The sequence below is a fragment of the Diplotaxodon limnothrissa genome, linkage group LG16, assembly GCF_057381915.1.
Source record: "Diplotaxodon limnothrissa isolate DT_005_m linkage group LG16, D_limnothrissa_male_GT1.1, whole genome shotgun sequence".
Taxonomy (NCBI): Eukaryota; Metazoa; Chordata; class Actinopteri; order Cichliformes; family Cichlidae; genus Diplotaxodon; species Diplotaxodon limnothrissa.
This window is the reverse complement of record NC_140611.1, coordinates 27,778,803-27,798,340: the sequence shown is the minus strand read 5'-3', so window position 1 is coordinate 27,798,340 and position 19,538 is coordinate 27,778,803. Positions and strand designations below refer to the sequence as shown.

The following is a 19,538-nucleotide window of genomic DNA, read 5'->3' as shown; positions in this document are numbered from 1 at the left end:
CTCTTTAGCATTTGTAAGCAGCAAACTAAATGCGTTTAACACTCTAGCAGGTACACAGGTATCTGGCATTTGTTGATGTATTTCTTTATGATAATTTTCTAGTGGGAACCTATAAAGTGAGGCTGGTTTATGAAATGAACAACAATATAATAAGACTTGCTGTTAATAATATATATTTGTAATAGAGAAGTTAGCTGTAAAACATCAAGTACAAAAATTGCCTTTGCTGTGATTGATTTTTGCCCTTTGATGCAAGCCGAGGTTAAATAATCTCAGAAGTCACCTTCAGGTCCTGTCGGAAATTTGGGAAAGGTATAATGGTAGGCATAATAATCATCAAATAATAACATTGATTAATAAATTATGACTACTACACCTATAACTAAATCACGTTCTAATCTTCGAATCATACAAATATATATGTATATAGACATGGTATGTACAGGAATGTTGCATCTTATAATGAGAAGGGAACTTGATTAGCCTACAATACATCAGGAATAATGGACGTTATAAAATGGAAATCCTTTATCTTATATTTAGAATATTATAAATAAGAGATGTTTTTACAGTAGTGTAAAGTCTGAATTAATATTCAACGCTACAATAAGTATTATAAGCAATACATGTTTTTTTTTCAATTGATGATCAAATGTAACTTTTCTTAAAGTGTTTGCCACATTTTTCTTAATACATTTGATCATCAATGAAAAACTGCATTTTGTATTTATTCAGGTTTTTATTGTCCAATATGAAAATTTGTTTGATGATCTGGAAGGAGGAAAACACTTTCTCATGGCACTGTATGTGCAAGTTTTCACTTTGAGTTGTGAGAGATCTGAGCTTCTTAGATGACCATGAAGGCATCAGGTCCAGCCCCTTCTCTCAGGATCGTTCAGATGTGTTTCGTCCTCTCGGCAGTTGGTGAAGGAGGAGGAGAAGGAGCTGAACGGTTAATGTACAGGAGAACCACCGCGCCGAAAGTCTGGGAAAAGACAAGTGCCACCGTTTGATAAGCTGTTGGAAAGCCATAGAAGCTCGCCTGATTAGATTTTTCTGCTTTCTAAATGCTCAGAAAGATCAGATGTCATTTTCCGAAGCACATAAGCGATGTTAAAGTCAACGGTTTACCTTGTGTTCAGGTGAGTGTAGATCCACCTCAAAGAGACTTCATGGAGTGTTAACGTTACCGTTATAGCTCAGCTAGCTTTGGTGGTTACAGTCCGCCGTTATATTTGTATGTTTACCGTTACCTTTGACCTGTGATGGACGAGTACAAGGACCGGGGGCTCACACTTCGTAACTTCGTACTGGGTTGGTATTTTTTCTGTATTTTCTTCCAATCACGTCCGCGGCAGGACTTTTCGTTTGGTCGTCATAAGTGGAAAACGCGGAAAGAGGCTGTAAAGGAATCATGCGACCAAAATTATGAGTCGATCATCCCAAATGTGTCTGGCACTGCTATTACTACCATATTCTATATATATATATATATATATATATATATATATATATATATATATATATATATATATATATATATTACCCCTTAATTATAAAAATGTAACGTAAACGTAAACTAGAAGTGCATTTTATTTGGTGTCTGCGCTTTCAGTTTATCCCTTATTATCTAAAAAAGTGACTTTTTTTTTAGCGATACTGTGGCTTTTGTGATCTCAGTGTTGTCAGTTGCCAACATGTGTTTTTGCTGCTGTCAGGTCATTTCAGGCACAGCCTGTGAAGTCTGCACCCTTGGCTTTCTAGCGCATCAGTGGTTCAGAGAAGGGTATGGCCCCAGCTCTGACAAAAATCCTTAAAAATGGCCACGGGATCCACTTGTCCTCACCCCCTGCCACTGTCAGAACTGACTCAGATGGGAGAGCCATGTGCAGTATAGAGCTACAGCCTCACATGAGACCCATAGATGATGATGACAATGACCTCCAGCAGAAGATGTGGAACCTTTCTTCATTTCACTTCCTGGACTCCTGCCTACCTTTCAGCCTCTTGGACGCTTCTTCCAACCCTCCGCTTTCGCCATGCCCGCAGACATCCGACAGCCAGTGTGAGACGATGTCCCTGCCCAGTCCAAACTCCCTTGTCAACCTCCTGTCCTTCAATAAAGGCTCCAGAGATTCCCATCATGTGGCCTCAGTCTTCCCAGATGTACCGGACATGTTTTTAGTTCCTGGGCCTGAACACAATAGACAACACATTTGTCTGCCACATGGATGGAGTGCCGCTCCTGAATGCCAGCCATATGGTGGTGATGTGTACCACTCCTCTCTTAACCTTACGAGTGTTTGTCCTCCATATCCCCAAGGGGAGTTAACATCCCCGGGCCACACACATTTGTTTGCACCTCCACCTTCGCTGAGACAGGAGAAAGCAGCGGGGATGGTCTGCCCTCCCCCAGTTTCAGCGCAGCCTTGCATTGACAGGGTAAGCCCTGACCAGCTGACGTCAAGAGCTGTGCTAGAGGAAGCCGTGAAGGCGCAGTTCTCGCGGCAGACAGACCTGCGCAGCCGGGCTTTGAAACTGCGAAAGAGACTGCAGATCCTGCTAGGAGAGCAGACTGTGCGGCACTGCAACCAGCAGCTGGAGGGGCTGGCAAAACACAGTCAACATGGAGATTTGTCTTTTGACTGCTTCAACTCTGCACAAGAAAGCAGTAAACTAAGTTTTCCTTGGCTAGAGTTGCCAATAGCCTCGTCATCCTTCTCAGAGGTCGGAGAGTTCAGCCACTCCAGTCAGGTGGTACTGAGAGGTCTGCAGGAGGCCTTGGACTCTGAGGCTACAGCCAGCAGCAGCTCAGATGAGGAGCCAGTGGAGGAAAAGATTCGTAGCAGGATTTCATCCATGTGAGTATCCAGGTCTGTTTTTGTTTATTCAACCAGTGCCACAGTGAGCGTGTGGCTATTACAGCTGCTGATTACAGCTAAATAAACCAGCAAGAGTGCTCAGACTTTAAAACTCCACAGAACGGCACAGCTTAACCGTTTATTCAGCTAAAGCCATATCAACAGTATATGAAAACAGGTTCCAAAACTCAGCTGTAGTGTCACTGGCAAACTGTTCTGGGATCTGGTTACCAGAAAGCAGCTGTTCTTCACAGTAAAAATCACTGCTCTTTTCTTAATTACTGTTGAAAGTTCACAGAGGTTGGCTCTGGCACTGGGCGTCTGGTCAGTTAAAAACCCGACGAGAGCAGCTTTTTAACTTCGACTGATGTAAAAGTGGAGTGAATGGATTGTCAAGTTTGCTTGACAATATGGGAAGGGCATATTAAGTCAGTATTAAGTCATGCACGGTTACAAATGCCAAGAATGACATAAGAAATCCACTCCTCCTTTTAGAATAACAGTGCGAGTTTTGGAAAAAATCATCTAAAGTGTTACGAGGTCCACCGTGCTGTTTACTTGGCCTTCAGTGAGGTTTACAGTGTGGTTGTCATAAGTGCAAGTTTTGTCCTCCCAGATGTGGGGGAGTGTTATGACATTTTTTTACCATACACACACAAGCGCGCGCGTTCCTTTTCCATGCTGCAGTCATAACAGATTCAACAGAGCAGCCAGCTCTTTTTACCCACAGGGTAGGAAATAAACACAGTCTTTCCAACAAGGCAGCAACTTGCCAGCCATTCTGTGTGCACATTCCTCAGCTCCTCCTCTTTCTAGTGAAAAAATACTTTAAAGCGTGTGTCTAGATTCAAGGTTGAGATGTTTGTGGTGTCCTTGTTTTTGTTTTTTGTTTTTTTGACTGAATGTGTAAAATATCAAATGCAATCTTTTTAAAGCTTTAACATCTAGAAAAACTACACTTAAAAATGAAATTGCTGCTTAGTCTAGTTCCTGATTGCCCTTTTGTTTTGTTTACCTGAATTCAGGTTTTGGGCTTGGTTTGCAAGTTTGTTTGCTTTTTATTTTAGTAGCTATAACTGTTCAAAAAAACTAAGTGAATCAGGGAGATCTGTCTTGCCTAGCAGGATGTTTAAAAAAAATAAAAAGGATTACGGTCACTTGGGATGATGATTCAGATGATAAACATGCATTTTAGACGACAGGCAGTCTTTGCAGCCGGAGCTCTTGCACAGATGGGGTTAAGGGTTTATTTCAGGTCTAGGGAATAAGCGCGTGATCCTAGCCTGTGCAGTAGTTATTGAAATCTCAATATAGTTCACAAACCCTTCATCAATAAGATTAAACCTTGTTGACCCCTTAAGTTGTTTCCCGTGAGCCTGGATTCAGTCCAGAACACTAACTAAAATAATGGTTGCTGGGTCTGACAACAGTACTGAGACAGTATTGTTTGTGTGTCTGCGCGTGTGCTTTTATTTGGCCAGCTTGTGTCATCTCAGGAGTGTCAGCTTGTCCTTTGTAGAGACTGCTCTCCTCCTGCATGGAACAATGCTCCGTTCTTCATCTGTAAACCTTGCCTGGGGATTTTTTAAAACATTTTTTATGGTTGATTCCTTCTCAAAGAGGATAGGACGCTGCAGGGGAGGGGATGGGTCACTGCTCTCTTTTAGAAATGTTAAATAGTAAAGACTTTTATCATTCGACGTATGAACTTGTGAAGCACAGATATAGTTTGACTTAAAAGAAAAAAATCACTTCCAGATGTTGCTCTGTTTTCATTTTCAAACATGCTGCACAGCAGTATTTTTCAGAGTCTAAGTGGTCAAGTTTAAATGCCAGGCACACCCTAAAATCTTGATGCTTCTGCAAGAGCCTCAAATTGGGGGGAGGGGGTCTTCTTCCTGGCGCAGCCAGGATTCAAATATGCAATATAGAAGTATGGATGTAATGGATGCAGTCTGTGAACAAGCACAGTAACAGGTATGAAGCAGCCGTTCCCATTCTGTCCTTTCCTCTTCTCCTAATGCTCCACAAATATTCCTGGAATTTTCTCATTATACAGTTGGAGTGAGCTGCAGGGCTGCCAGGTCTGGCCATTGTCTGTGAAGGAAAAAGAGCGCCTACTGCTCAACAAAGAGACACTAGCTTGGGATTGAGTGAAACTTATTGGAGAAATAAGCCATTTTGGACATTTAATGGACTGTTTGGCTGTTTTTTCTTTTTTCTTTCTTTGTTTTTGTATTGACCATAAAGTGAGGCTAACTGTGTTCATTGAAGCAAACAGCATTTAGGGTATTTGATTAATCAGGGTAACAGTGAAATAGCTAACTCATAATATCAAAGGGTATTTGCCAGGTGCACTGTGTGTAGCTGCTTGCTGACTAGCCTAACCTTTTCCTCTCCTGTTTGAAGTGGGGGAGTCTCTGTCTATCCTAGCCAAGGTCCATGAGCAATGCCATAGCAACTATTGCCCTGCTGAAGTCAGCCAACCACACACACACACACACACACACACACACACACACACACACACACACACACACACACACACACACAAAGATAAATGCTAACTGAACAGCCTAGTGCCATGGAAACATGCTATAGACACACACCACACAAGTCAACTGTGCTTTATTCTGTGGCCTAGATAGGCTTTTGTGCTTGAGCAAAATTCTCTCCCCCCCCCCCCCCCCATGCTGTTTGGATGCTAAACAGTTTACATGCCTGTATAAAATAGGTCAGGTAGACAGAGCTGCAGTACAAAATTGCAGATTGATTAATCATCTTGTTCTCAGACCGACATACCTGGTTTTCATGATTGTATTCAGCGTGATGAAATAAAAATCCAAGGCTTACAGCTTTACACTCGTCTTTCTTCTTGTGGGGTTGAATGGGGGGGTGTAAAGCCTTTGACAGGGATGAATATAATATTAAAGTGCTTTTGTACGGGTGTAACTGTCCTCCCTTGTCATCCATCACCCTGTCCCTCCTGCCAGCAGCAGCAGCAGCTGTGAGAAGCAGTGGCTGGAAGAGAGAGCAGAGCTGAGCAGCCGATGGACTTGGTTGGAACTGCGCTTGGATGAACTAGAAGGGAGGATACTACAACTGGAGGGGGTCCACAAGCATATATGCTCTATGAAGGTATGACAAAAGGTGTCTGTACCAACTGACTGACAGACAGTTGGTCAGTTATATTATAGGACATTAAGCTTGCACACTCTTGTCAAGAAAAGGGATACAAAAAACAAACTTTCATGGATTGCCCGAGCTACAATAAGTAGTATGTTTTAATCAGTGTTTGGATCCTCTCTTCTCTGTCTTTCTGTGGATCTCTGTGTTTCTCAGGGTCGGGTGGTGCTTGCAGACTCCCAGCCACTGACTGACAGGCAGATTCAGCAGACCCTGCTGAAGGAAATGGCAGGTTTATCCTGCACAGCTTCTGATCCGGACAACGAACCCTGCAGCCCTACACGGCTTCTGCACAATATAGAGAGACAGGTAGGAGGGAGGGATTATTACTTGCACGTCTGATACCAGGCATGAGTTTAAAATAAAGAGGATTAGTAATCTAGAATTATAGATGCTGTTTTAGGAGATTACCCTTTTCTGTCTTGTGATCTTTCATATCCCAATGTCAGGTTGAGAGGATTAAACTAATTAATTATGGTATGCTTACTTTCTGACCTCTGGTAATATGCTAAATTAGAGGCTGCAGGTCAAATGAATGAATTTGTGCTTTATGAAGTCGACCGTTAAGTAATAAGTCTGTAACTATGAAATTGCTTATTTATTTTTTGCAGCTGTTGAAGCTCAGATAGTAGCTGACATCTGGCTATGTATTTAAGATGGTGCACACTCTTGATTACGGATGGGTATCGTTTAGGTTTTATCCGATACCGGTACTTTTGAAACGGTGCCGGTGCTTAAACAGTGCTCGAAACGGTGCTCGAAACGGTGCTTAAAGAATGGAGAACACACACTTTGTCCAAAAACTTCTCATGTTTAGCTGTTTTTTTGTAAAAAGATAACAATGTTAGCCTTTTCTGCAGCTATAGGGGATTTATGGCATCACTCTTGGCTGGAAGCAGTGCTTAATCAATGGAAAAAAACACCAATTTTGTCCAAAAATCTCTCATGTTTAGCTGTTTCCCACTTTTTCTTTGGTCATTTTAGCCTTTTTGGCCAGGGTGAAGGGAGTATCTGCCATCAAACAAGAAGACAGCCACATGTAACTACGACGGTGTTTGCTAGTTCACCTTACGTGTATTAATTTAATAACGTGGTTAGCCTACTCAACGTAAATTACACACGAACAACATTAAGCTACTCGCCCAGAGAAGAACGGCTGCTGCTGCCATCATCATCCGTCATCATTTCTGCTACACTGGCAGGGCTAGGGGCCAGGACTCTCCTCTTCGGGTTCTTGGGGGATGTTGCTAACTCCGGATCCGATAACAGGCACCACACCCGCAGTAGATGTGCACGGTGTGAGGTCTCGCAGCAAGCTATCAAATACTGTGCATTTCTTGGCTTTCAAAAAAACGCTATGCGTCGCCAGGTGTTTCATCAGATTCGAGGTGTTACCTCCTTTGCACAGTATCAGCTTAAAGCAGGCTGCTGAGTTTGCATCTTTTGCTGTGAAGTACAGCCAGACTTTTTATTCTGTAGCTCTGCTCTAAAAGAACGTATGTACCTGGGCCCGCCTACTATCCTCGGAAAGGTAAAATGATTGGCTAGAATCCAAAGTGTATGACGTCTCAGGAAAAAAAGCACCGAAATGTGCGCTGCTTTTCGGTCTGGTTACTACCGTTTATGTTATGGCACCGGATACCGGTACCCATCCCTACTCTTGATAGCTTTAAAGCTGTACTTATGTGCACACAAGAATCAAATTTAGTAAAAAAACAAAAACGTATTGATTCACAACCCACACCGAGACATGTTGTGATTTAAGTTTATGACCTAGAGCTGGGTAATTTGTTGAAAAGATCATCAAGTGGTCCTTTTTAGATTCATGATCCTTGATTTTAATCACATTGATTCGACTCATGTGACCATATGATTAGTTAGGACACAAAACCTGTCACTTCAACTCCAGGCTAAAATCGTATAAGACACATAGTATGTTCAGTGAGCACCGACCTTACTCGTTTGCTTATCCTTGCAATCCATATGATTCGTATGGAAAGAAAACCACATGCCAACCTTAGGCGATCCATTATATAAAGTCATTAACACGCCCCCAGCGTGCTCACCCACCCAAGAAAAACAACTTCTATTTGTATTTCCATTTACACTTGCTTTAGAAGTGGTATGTACCTAAATACCAAAATATGTGTTTTGCCTCAACATGTTTTCTGAGCTCATTCAATGTGGGACTTTCTATTCACTCTCGGTTCATACTCTTTTTATTCGCCTTGGTAGAAAGTTCTCATATGTGTACTGTGCTCCTTTTTAAGATTACAAGGCTTGCTTATATTTATCAGCCTGATACCAAATAATAAGAATCAGCCAAGGCTAAAGACATCTAACTCGATGTGATCTTTCTGTGAAGAAAATGCTTCAGGGGAAGTCTGAACGGCTGGATTGTATCTCACTCTTATGTGCATTATTTGGCTGATGTCTTCATTGCAGAGTGCTCAGCTTAGCCAGATCGTCAACAGTCTGATGCCCCCTCTGAGCTTTTCACCGCTCTCAAAACAGTCCCAGACCTGTAAAGACAGGAGAACCCTCCCAAGGTAGAGGACACACACACACACACACACACACACACACACACACACACACACACACACACACACACACACACACACAAGTAGTCAGATTGTGTTAATACCTATATTATCCTGTGTGCTTTTTACAAGTTGCAGTTAAATGACACATTTACAAAAAACGTCTTTAAATACTGTTAATTTATGTGAAAATCTGACATATTTCAGACTCTAATGGTGATAGAAGTTTGTCTGTTATCTCTTTAAAGTCTAGGCGATAGGGTGAAAGCACGTCCCAGCTTGTCGTAAAACCCACTGAACCCACTTCGGTCTCTTCATGGAGTCTGACTTCAGTAATCCCTTCATGTCTCCCCTTCCTGTTGCCTTTTTAACTCTCTGCCTGCCTGTGAAGATGAAAGCCCCATAATAAATGAAAGGCATTCTGTTTCTTTTATTCATGTACAGTAACAAGTGGGTATAAGTAGGGATTGATGAACAAGATCTAAGGAATCAACACCTTGAAAGAAGTTGCTTTTCGAGCATTGTGAACTTGCTACAAAGCACAAACCTAACACGTGACCTCATCTGGTTGTGTTTCTGCAGCGGCCAGAGAGGAAATGTTTTCTTGCCTGTGAGCTCCAAGAGAAAGAGACTAGGGACTAGGCGGCTCTTTAAAGCTGATGCGTCATGCGTGTGTGCCCGAACCCGACCCCTGGTCACCTACCACAAGCCCAGGCTGTTCACTTTCAACTCATACGGCTCTGGCAGTCCACTGGTAAGCCATATGTCGACCCCCTTCTTCTTCTAGTCTGTTTAACCATTTACATGCTGTATATAATTGTCAAATTGTGCCTCTTATTACCCTGCAAGCATATCAAATACATTGATTTATGTACTTCTTAAAGCAGTTCAGAGATTCTTATGAAATGTAGCTTTAAAGCAGTGCCTTTGAGACCTATTTTAGCTTCAGTAGTGGAGTGCCATCACTAAAATAGGTCTCCAAATTAAATAGGAATTATTGTTCAAAGCCGAACACCTGCTTTTAATTAAGAAATAATATCTCTAATTCAGATCAACAAATGCAGGGTGCTATTTTAAAAGCTCAAGCCTTTATTTAGCCTGCGGGGCCAGTACATTATGCTGTCCTCTTACTGCAGATAAAAGATTGCAGTGGCGGTGTGTGTCGAGTGCTTCTTAGCTTCACACTGTTGCGGTAATGAGGATGTGTACAGCATAGGAATCTATAAATCAGCTTAACTATTTAATTTCTCATTCACATGTTCTTGACCTTGAAGGACTTTTAAGCATCGGCATGTCTCACACAGTGCCGGGATATTTATAGAGTTTCTGCATCTTTCTGATTCTGAACACTACAATTGTAGCTGCTATAATAAGCAGCGCTGAGCCATCATCATTGTGACATTGTTCAATAACAAAAAGAGCGTTTAACAGATTAATGACTTTAATCAGTGCACTCCATCAGAGATCAGCTTCCTTACATCCATATCACTTATATCCTGGAAAGGAAAGGTAAACTGTAAAGAAATTCTTTCCTGTTGCTAATCTTGCTCTGCCTATCTTGAGCATTTTTTTTAAAGTAATCTTTTTAATCTCTTGTTCTCTTTTCCTTTTCCAGCACTCAAGAAAGTCCACGGCTACCTTCTCCTCCTCGCTGTCCTCATCTTCCTGTTCATGCTACTCCTCTTGTGATCCCATAGTCTCGTGCTCTGATCCCGACTGTAGCTCCAGCGGGGTCTCCTCCGACACCTTCAGCTTTCGACGTCACCCTGTGTCGTCTCTGTCGTTTGGTAGGAGAAACGTAGCTACATTACATTGGTCAGCATGAGCAAACTTTGTAAGCTAATCAAGATTTTTAGATCATTTGATTACAATGTTGTTTTTGAACTGCAGTCAGTAAGAGTAAATATTAGGCTTCCTGTCTGACATGGTAGACTGACTCTGAAGGGTCACACACCCTGGCCATGTATTTGTCATCTCAGGCCTGTAGAGCAAAAAAACCCAACAAGATTTGCTAAAGTAGGGGGCAGTTGAGATATGTTTGTAGGGTTATAATAAACTATAAGGTATAAAAGGTAGATGTTTTTAGTTATACGTCTTGTCATATCAGCTTACTATAGTGTGATCAGTCAGAATTTTAAAAAGACCCCACTGCACACAGCAGATGAGAATAATCTGCCAAAACTTAACCGAACTGGTCCACAGAGCCAAGAAAACAGGTCAGGTTACATGCAATATTTTAAAACTGGCATCACAATAATTAAACCTTAAAATGAAAGCACAAGTCCTGTCGTGATGGACCGTAACCACATTTTTAATCGCACTTTGGAGAACGATCACTCAGATGAAGTCAACATAGGGACAAGTCCAAATGTTTTCAGGGGGATAAAGCTCCTTAATCTCCTGGTCTTCTGTTGTGGTCTTTTGCAATGATAATATTTTTAACTACTGGTGACTACTAATGTAATGTGATCGTGATTCTTAGTGTTATTTAAACGTTTTTTTTTTTTAAATTCAATTCAGTTTTATGTATACAGCGCCAAATAACAACAACAGTTACCTTAAGGCGCTTTATATTGTAAGGTAGACCCTAGTAGGGCTGTGCGATATGACCAAAATCTCATATCCCGATATAAGAATTCTATCGTCCCGATAACGATATAAATCACAAAAATGTAACATTTTCTGTAAATTCTGTGAATCTCGGGCAGCTCGTCTTGCGGGAAGTGTTTCCAGCTGGGCGTCGTGTACCTGGAGTCGAGTGTTTTAACCGATGCATGAAACTATACATTTTTAGACATAAGTTGTAACGGCCGCCGTTTTCTTTGTCAGTATTTATTACACGGCGTGCTGCGGGGAAAAGCCTGTTCTAACGTTTAGGTCTAAGGTTTATTTTTTTAGCTCTTGGCGGCTCTTTTTTAATTCTCATCCGTAAATAATCTGCTCTTTCACGTGATTCAGTTTATTTTGAAAAGTCTCAACAGGATCTTGAGCTTTATTGTGAAAGGTTTATGTGGAACATAAACAAGCGGACACGCGATGCTATTACCGTCATTGTTGCTAACCACAAAGCATAAAAACAGGCACTTGTCTGTCTGTAATGTGGTTATATTAAATATAAGAGAAAGAGAGAACTTTAAGAAATTAATATAGCCACTACAGTGACCATCAAAACGATGAAAAAATATTGCCGTAAACAGTTTATTTTGCAACACCATGAAACAAATGATGGCGTAAAATGAAACAATAGACGTTTTTATATCGTCATCCGATATATATCGTTATATTGAACAGCCCTAGACCCTAGAATAATATATTCAGAGAAAAACTCAACAACCCCCTATGAGCAAACACTTTGGTGACAGTAGGAAGGAAAATCTCCCTATTAACAGGAAGAAACTTCTGGCACAACCATTCTTAAATACATGGCAGCAGGGATGGTGTGTAAAGAATTTTTAAAAACTTTTTAAAATTTATTTTTCTTTTTGTTTTAGTATGCATAGATTCTGTACAACTAGGGCGACGCGTGTTGAGATGCTACTGTTTAAACTGTGTGCTGAATTGAATTTGCAAAAGGTGTTGTATTCTTGTGTCCCCACACTTAAAAATTATCATATTCTTCCAGGCACACCTACGAGCCACCACGTAAAGAGGGTGCCAGGCAGAGAAGTATGGTCCCAAAGACCTTTAGTTGTCAACAGTCCAGTAAACTACAAGCGACACAGCTCCACGCCGCTGCACAACAGTAAGATCGCTCTGTATACTTGTACTGATTACAAATTATGCCTCATTGTGTGGTGCTCTCTTTCATTCTGCTGGTCTCCTTTGTTTTCACCATACTGATATTTAGGCCCAAAGCATGCTTGCAGCTTACTATAGTGTGATCAGTCATTCAGCGATTAAGAAGAACGAAGGATAGAGGTGCACTTTAAAAAGCCGCACCTGTGCATGTGCTCTTAATACCGATATCAAAGCGACTGGATCAGATTGTTTTTGCTAAAGTAATATAACCTATAACAGGCAAGCAAAAGTTTCTTTAATTGTAATTGTAGCTAAATCAGTGGTAGCATTCGTGTCTTTATATTCTAAGCAGCCACTCGGATTCATTAATGCAACAGTTGAGGTAATAAATGCAGTCTTTCAGTTTTTCTAAAGAATAATTTGTGCATAATTAAAAATGAAATGACAGTTCATCATATCCAGACAGCTCACCCATTTGCTTGTATTCAGTGAAGGCAAACAATAACCGGCTGCTTCAAAGTCATCCGCTCACTCTGCTTGTTTTCTCCCCGTCGACTATCATAATTCATTCCTAGCGTGTCAGATATCCCACTGGGGCTGTAAGAGGCATCCAACTGAGCAGTAGATGGAAATAAAATCATTTGGCATTTCACCTATGTCTGTAAGCACCTTGGTATGTTAGTCTGAAGCTAATGAATGATAATTTCCTGTAACATTTACGCTGCATACCTTTGGCAGCCTGGAAGGTTAACAATTTAAGAGGATCTTGCATACGTGGTTTTCCATATTGTAGATGGATGATTCAAAGTTTAGATTTTCCACTATTTCTCTGGTAAAGGTTGAGGAAATGTGGAATGATATAGATGAGAGGGGGAGAGCATAAAGGAGGAGACACAAAGGAAGCAGACTGACAACGGATGAAGGCATCAGACCGGGCAACGCTTGTCGATTTTGTGTCAGCTTGAATGATCTTATTGTCGTTTGTCAATACCCGAAGAAGGCAGTCTGTCAGGTAAATGCCAGCTCAGATAATAGCCACATGGAAGCAGATTTCTTATCAAAGCTGATCTCAGCTGGAATGGGATGAGATTACATAAACCGTCAAATCAAGCAAGATGCAGAAATGTGGACGGATGACGTGGAGACTGATGATAAATGACTTTCAACTGTGGTATATTTTACAGTGTAACATGGAGAACTCAGTGTGTTTAAAGACAAATTAATTGCTATAGCCATATTTAAAAAAAAAAAAAAAAGATCCACTTCTGTGTCCTGTTCCTTTAAAGTAACTTGAAGCAGCAGTTTGGTGAGTAAAACTCATATAAATAATGATTGGGGATTAATGTTTTCACTGATTGGTAGTAGATTGGAATAAAAATGAAAAACTCGAAATCATTCTGACAGTCTATTAATTCAGTTTCTTGTGTTTGTCTCTGTGTTTCGCTGTAGGTCAGGAATACAAGCAGAACAGCAGGCATCGTAAAAGCAGAGTTATGGGTTTGTCACCCATCAGGTTGTTAGTCTCTGCTCAGAGTCGACACAGCAAAGCCAGTCAGAGGAGAAGGAAGAGAAGACGCATCCGCAGGCTGCTGGAAGGTGTGTATACGCAGTGAAAGCTCATACTTGGGTTTCATTACTTCTTCCACAGCTTATGTTTTTGGTCGTGTGTGCGTGTCGTCATTCTGTCTGCAAACACATTAGCTCGAAACGTTTTGATTGAATTCTGGTTAAGCGTTGTAGGGGTGTAGAGCGCTGTCATGTTAACAGTACATCAAAATTTGTCTTTCATCCAAAAAAGCCTTAGAACTCAAAAACGAAACATAGATGAATCTGTATCATCAACATATAGGGAATGATCTATGGGGATTCTAAGTATCATATAGCTGTATGTCATTTACACATAGAATGTCCTCATAAATAAAACCAAATTGTACTTAAAATCATGTCAAATATATTAAAATGAGTTTCAGTGGGGCAAATAACAAAAGTCTGCACTTTCCACTTGTTTTTACTCGTATGCTAACACCTTAAAATACTTTCAAAAGAACAAAGAAAATTAAATGAATATATAGAAAATCCAATACTATTCCCTAAACGTAAATACGACCCAGAGTGAGCTGCCTTAGTGGAAATTTGTGCTCTTGATGTTTCTTGTTAGAGCTGTTTTAACAATGTAGCTGCTGGTTTTAGTGTAAAGCATGCCTGTATATGTCTGTGTTTGTATACCCAGATGAGGAGGATGCCCTGTACCAGCTCTGTGATCCAGCAGAAAGTTCAGATGATGTGCTAGAGGAGAGCTACTCACATGCATCACACAAGCAGGCCTCACAGGTAACACAAAACATATGTTATTATTAAAAACTAAAGAGCCAAGAAAATGATATAGGTGAAATGTAAGAAGTAGCAGATTTAGTTCAGATTAGGATGAAGCGCGGTTAGGATAGGATGGATATGACAGGATAGGATAGATCCACCTACGTCACTTAATATGCGCATATGTGTGAAATGTAAAGAAAGATGACCACAAAAGTTTTGTCAGGACATCTGAAGATTTAGAATGACTTTGAATATGTAAACTCTTCTGAACGATTGGTAAGCTCTTGATTCAACCTGGGAACGTTTCCTTCTAGGGCTTTGTTCGCAAACGCCAGGGAGAGAACGTGTACAACATCAACAACATTGTCATTCCCATGCCACTGGCTAAAGTAGAAAAGCTGCAATACAAAGAAATTCTAATACCCAGGTATGAAATGGAAACACCCCTGAAAGTGTTACAATGTATCACTATGAACCATAACTCCTTTAGGAAGACTAATGACCAGTCTTATTGACTGGTTTTACAGTAGTTGTGATTCTGCATAATTGTATTTTGCAACTTATTTATTATAAACAATCACTTTTACCAGAGTGATGTCTGATTTGTAAAGCTATTGTTTAAAAATGACAAAAGTAAATGGAAGTTGTCCATTATCATTATTATAATGATTAGTTTATCTTTATTGCAGTTGGCGAGTAGTTGACATCCAGCCTCTGATGGAGATGGAGCCAGAGAAGGTGGAGGGGCATGAAACAGAGCATTTCTTTTCTTTGAACATGAGCAGTTTATTTTCATTTGTGAACAATCCAGCATCTTAATGCCCTTCTGTCTGTCTGTCTGTCTGTTGTGTTTAGGCTGAGGCTCTCAGTGATGAAGTCTTTGCTCAGCGGCACCTGGCTTTGGAGCAAAAAGAGAAGTTACGCTGGTCGTCCTGGGATAAGAGGAAACACCGTAGGCGCCCTACAAGGTGTGGATACCCACACAAACTCATAAATGTAGCAATAATGAGAGTAATGCAAAATCTAAGGTGAACCACAATGTTAGAAAATGTTAGAATGTTTTTAAAGGGCCTACAGAAATAAAACAATTCTGTAAAAATATACAATAAACCTCAATAACTGAGGAAGTTAATCCAGCTAGTTAATGAGCAGACAGAAGAACGTGTTATAACCTCAGATCTTCCAATAGATGTTACCTGAATGTGGATTAATGCCACCACTAATCATTGTATTACATTTGGAAAGCTTTAAACAGTGAACTCTCAAAGGCGTGCAGCTGGTTTCAGACTTGTTTTGTTTGTGTGCATGTAAAAACCTGGAAATTTGAGACAGTGTTTCATGGGGTGTGTTTGTTTTCTCATTCCAGATCTGGCAGCAGGCTTTTAGGCAGTGGGGGTGGGATGTACACATCAGGAGAGGAGAGTTCTGTGGAGTGGAGTTGCGCTCAGCTGGATCTTGATGATTCGCTGAGGTCAGAGGAGTGGCTGGTAAGATCAAAAGCGCCACAGCTGAAACCTGAAATCCCCAAGACAAACTGAGAATATCACAGGATGGTTGATCAAGGTGACACAGGAGGCAGCTCATGTGGAGTCATGCATATTTACGCTGTTGTGTCCCCAATATGCTGTTTACCGTATTTACGCTTGACTGTTGTTTCCAACACAAGGCGTTGTAAATCATTTAAAGGAAAATCAGCAGACTGCAGCACTTTCACCCATACATTGCTGTAAGGATATTTTCTGTAACATTCCTGTGAAAAAATGAAGCCGTTTCACGTGTCCTTCAGCAGAGACAAAGAATATAAAGCAGCAACATTCATCTCATTCATCTTGTGTGAGCTATGGAGCCTTGGTGGGTTCTTGAGAGCCTACACAGATACTTGTTTCCACTCTTGTTTCCTGTGATGATGCCCTGATTGCAGTCCTCTATTCCACTTTGCTTTGATTGGAGAGCGAATGAGTTGTCCCTAAACCAGACTTACCTAATCAACCTTCTCCACACTACAAATAACCCCTACTTCACTGCATTGCACTTCTTATGCACTCCAGAGGCCATACAAACCATGATTAAAGCACAACCATTATTTATTCATTTTTAAACAGACCTCTGAGCCATGCACAGATGTATTATAGTCCTCAATGTGCATATTCACTGAAGGGACTGTTATGAAAAAAAAGGACAAATAAAAAGCTTTCTGCAGTTTTATTTTACACTTAATGTCTGCCTTGCAGGAAATGTATGTAGCCAGTTGTGACTACTTACAAAAATGCGCTCCCCTGTCATATTCAATTTACAAATAAAGATAATATTCAATATTTTTCTGAATGTCATTGATTTGTCTTACTTGTCAGCCTCAGACACCCTGGGAGCCTCGAGTCTTTCCTTTGGATGAGGATGAGGAAGGCGCTCTGCTCTCTGATAAACAAGAAAAAGTCCCGTATGGGTGCTTAGGGATTAGTTCAGCCTCTTCCACGTCAAAGAACTCAAACTCCCAACCAGCTCCAACTCAGGCTTCTTATGCTACACTGCCCTCTGGGGGACAAAGCAAGAACAGCAGCTGATACTGCCGTGCCTTCTTTTTTTGTCTTTGAATGTAAGTTCATTAAAAAAATTTACGTGTGTGTGTGTGTGTGTGTGTGTGTGTGTGTGTGTGTATTTTCTCAATTTTAAGCAAGTTTAATTTGTTTAACCACTTATTCCAGTCATACACTGAATTGTCTGTGCTTTGATTAATCTCTCCAGTATGTCATTCATAACATAAAATTATTATTACTATTATTGTGATTGGACTTTAACACACAAATTATTAATTTATTGGATCATTCATAAAGAGTACAAAGAGTATTTTAGAAGGTTAAGCCTCTGAAAAACATCCTTCAGTATTTTATCACTTAATTTAATATTTGCATCATTTCTTTTCCAGATCTCCTCTCATCAGGGACAACGAGCAGAACATGTGCCCTAGGAACCTTACCGGGAATATTTAATACATTCCACGAGCATTGTGATCTGATGTAATAAAAAAAAACTACATTTTTTTTTTTTTAGGCAAAAGTGATCATTTTGTTAGGGTTGTGACAGTAGTCACAGTAGTTTTAACTTCTGCAGCAGTTTCAGGTTTTAATGTAAAAGAGGTACTGTATGTAAAGTAATATATCTATCAGCAACTCCACTGTAGTGTCACGTTTCTTTTTTTTCTTTTTTTTCTTTTTTTCTTTTTTTTTGCCTGTCCCGTTTGGCTCTTTTGCCATCAGAATTGTTGTCTAAAGGCAAAGAAAGATGCCCAACGGATTTACTTTACCAAACTGACCATCCCAGCCTTGCCGTAATGGTCCATTTGATTCACCTTTTATTGTTTATTTTATTTTCACTTACTGAATACGGGACAGACTTGACTGGGGGAAAGAAGGGGAGAAAGAAAGAGGGAAAGAGAAACAGCTGAGAAGAGGGACGGGGGAGAAGGGCAAAAGACAAAAACCAACAGAACGGGCAGAGAAAAAAAAATGCATATATCAATCACCTGGATCACCTGCTGAGAAAGAAAAAAGAAAGCAAGCAGAAGAGAACAAGAGTAATAGAATAAACAGCATCACAATGATATATGGGAATATGACAGTAAATACTAAATATTAAACATTATTGTGCAGCACATAAGATCAACAGAACACAGTGTGCTTTGAGGTAGGAGCCAAAAAGGGTGTAGTTTGTGGGTGTGATTACCCGTGTGTACACCTGTGAGCATGGACGCGCTTGTTTTTTAAAAGGTTCCTTCATGTAATAATCTGCTAGAGGGTGTGGGGGGGCCACAGCCCCGTCCTCCAGGGCATGAAGCAGGTATGGAGGAGATCAAAACTCCAGACATCCAGAGGCCCCCAGAACACAAGAGACCAAGGAAGACCAACAGAGGGGCAGCTGCGCCACTGTCCCGGAAAGAGCTGAGGAGAGTCCCAGATGAGGGCTCACTCAGCAGCCGCGGAGCAGAAGCCAGGGGGAGTTGCAGTGACGCGCCCGTGAGCTCCGCCGGCAGCCAGCTGCGCCTGAGTGACCGAGCCCCAGGCCGAGAGGCCGGGGGCACCCCACCTCCGAAGTGGCCCGAGCAAGCCCCAGGCCCCGATAAGCGGCCGCCAAGGAGTGAGCCGGTGTGTACCTGGACGCCCATCCCCGGACACAAAGAACCACCAACGCACCGACGTCTGAGGGGGTCTGCCACTGGCAGGGGAAGTGGTGGTAGGGGGAGATAGGCCTCCAAACCTTGGAGGGCCTGAGATGTCCCCAGAGAGGTGGCGCCTGACACCCAGCCTGACATATAGACACAGACATACAGGCACACACAGATACAAACATCCATTCCCACCCTCATGCTCTCATATGCACTCACTCCACACTCAACCAACGTGGAGACAGACATAAAGAGACGTTGTACACACGATCACACTCCCCAAGCGTACTCTACAAACCGGGTCTAGGTGCCCCCGCCCCTGGAGGGGGGAACTGCACCCAGACCCAGGTGGTGTTTCCCTTTTCCCTGCGGTGGGGGGAGGCAGACCGCCCCGACTCCGCAGCAGCAGGAAGGCTCCACACTCCAGACCGCAGTCGGACGGCCAACTCCTCCTCCTAGTCCTAGCCCCCCTGCTCCAGCAGGCCGCAGAGAACGGGGGTGAGAGAAGACTCCAAACCTCCCTCCACCCGCTCATTGTAGTGTTGATGCATGTGTGTTCTAAGGTGCATTTAAAACCCAGGAGGGCTTGGAGCTACCTGCCAGAGAGCAGCAGGTAAGCGCATGGTCCCTCCTGCTAGCCCTCAATGTCTACGTGTATTTAAAATTGAGAGGTGGGCAACGATGCCAGGGGTGGGGTGTATACCCTGATGGTACTTTGGACTCCGTGTATCGTGC

General features: G+C 41.7%; 1 protein-coding gene across 1 annotated transcript; it reads left to right on the top strand.

The window, feature by feature from the left end:
* Positions 1 to 1,072: 1,072 nt before the first annotated feature.
* On the top strand, positions 1,073 to 17,638 carry kansl1l (KAT8 regulatory NSL complex subunit 1-like). Its single transcript, XM_085374511.1, has 16 exons — positions 1,073 to 1,142; positions 1,719 to 2,861; positions 5,855 to 5,999; positions 6,204 to 6,356; positions 8,493 to 8,596; positions 9,173 to 9,344; positions 10,206 to 10,377; positions 12,213 to 12,332; positions 13,778 to 13,924; positions 14,559 to 14,659; positions 14,959 to 15,071; positions 15,334 to 15,382; positions 15,500 to 15,612; positions 16,011 to 16,131; positions 16,996 to 17,237; positions 17,568 to 17,638. Exons 2-15 carry the CDS (start codon positions 1,789 to 1,791, stop codon positions 17,203 to 17,205), a joined length of 2,793 nt encoding a protein of 930 aa, XP_085230637.1. The 5' UTR covers positions 1,073 to 1,142; positions 1,719 to 1,788; the 3' UTR covers positions 17,206 to 17,237; positions 17,568 to 17,638.
* Positions 17,639 to 19,538: the final 1,900 nt, after the last annotated feature.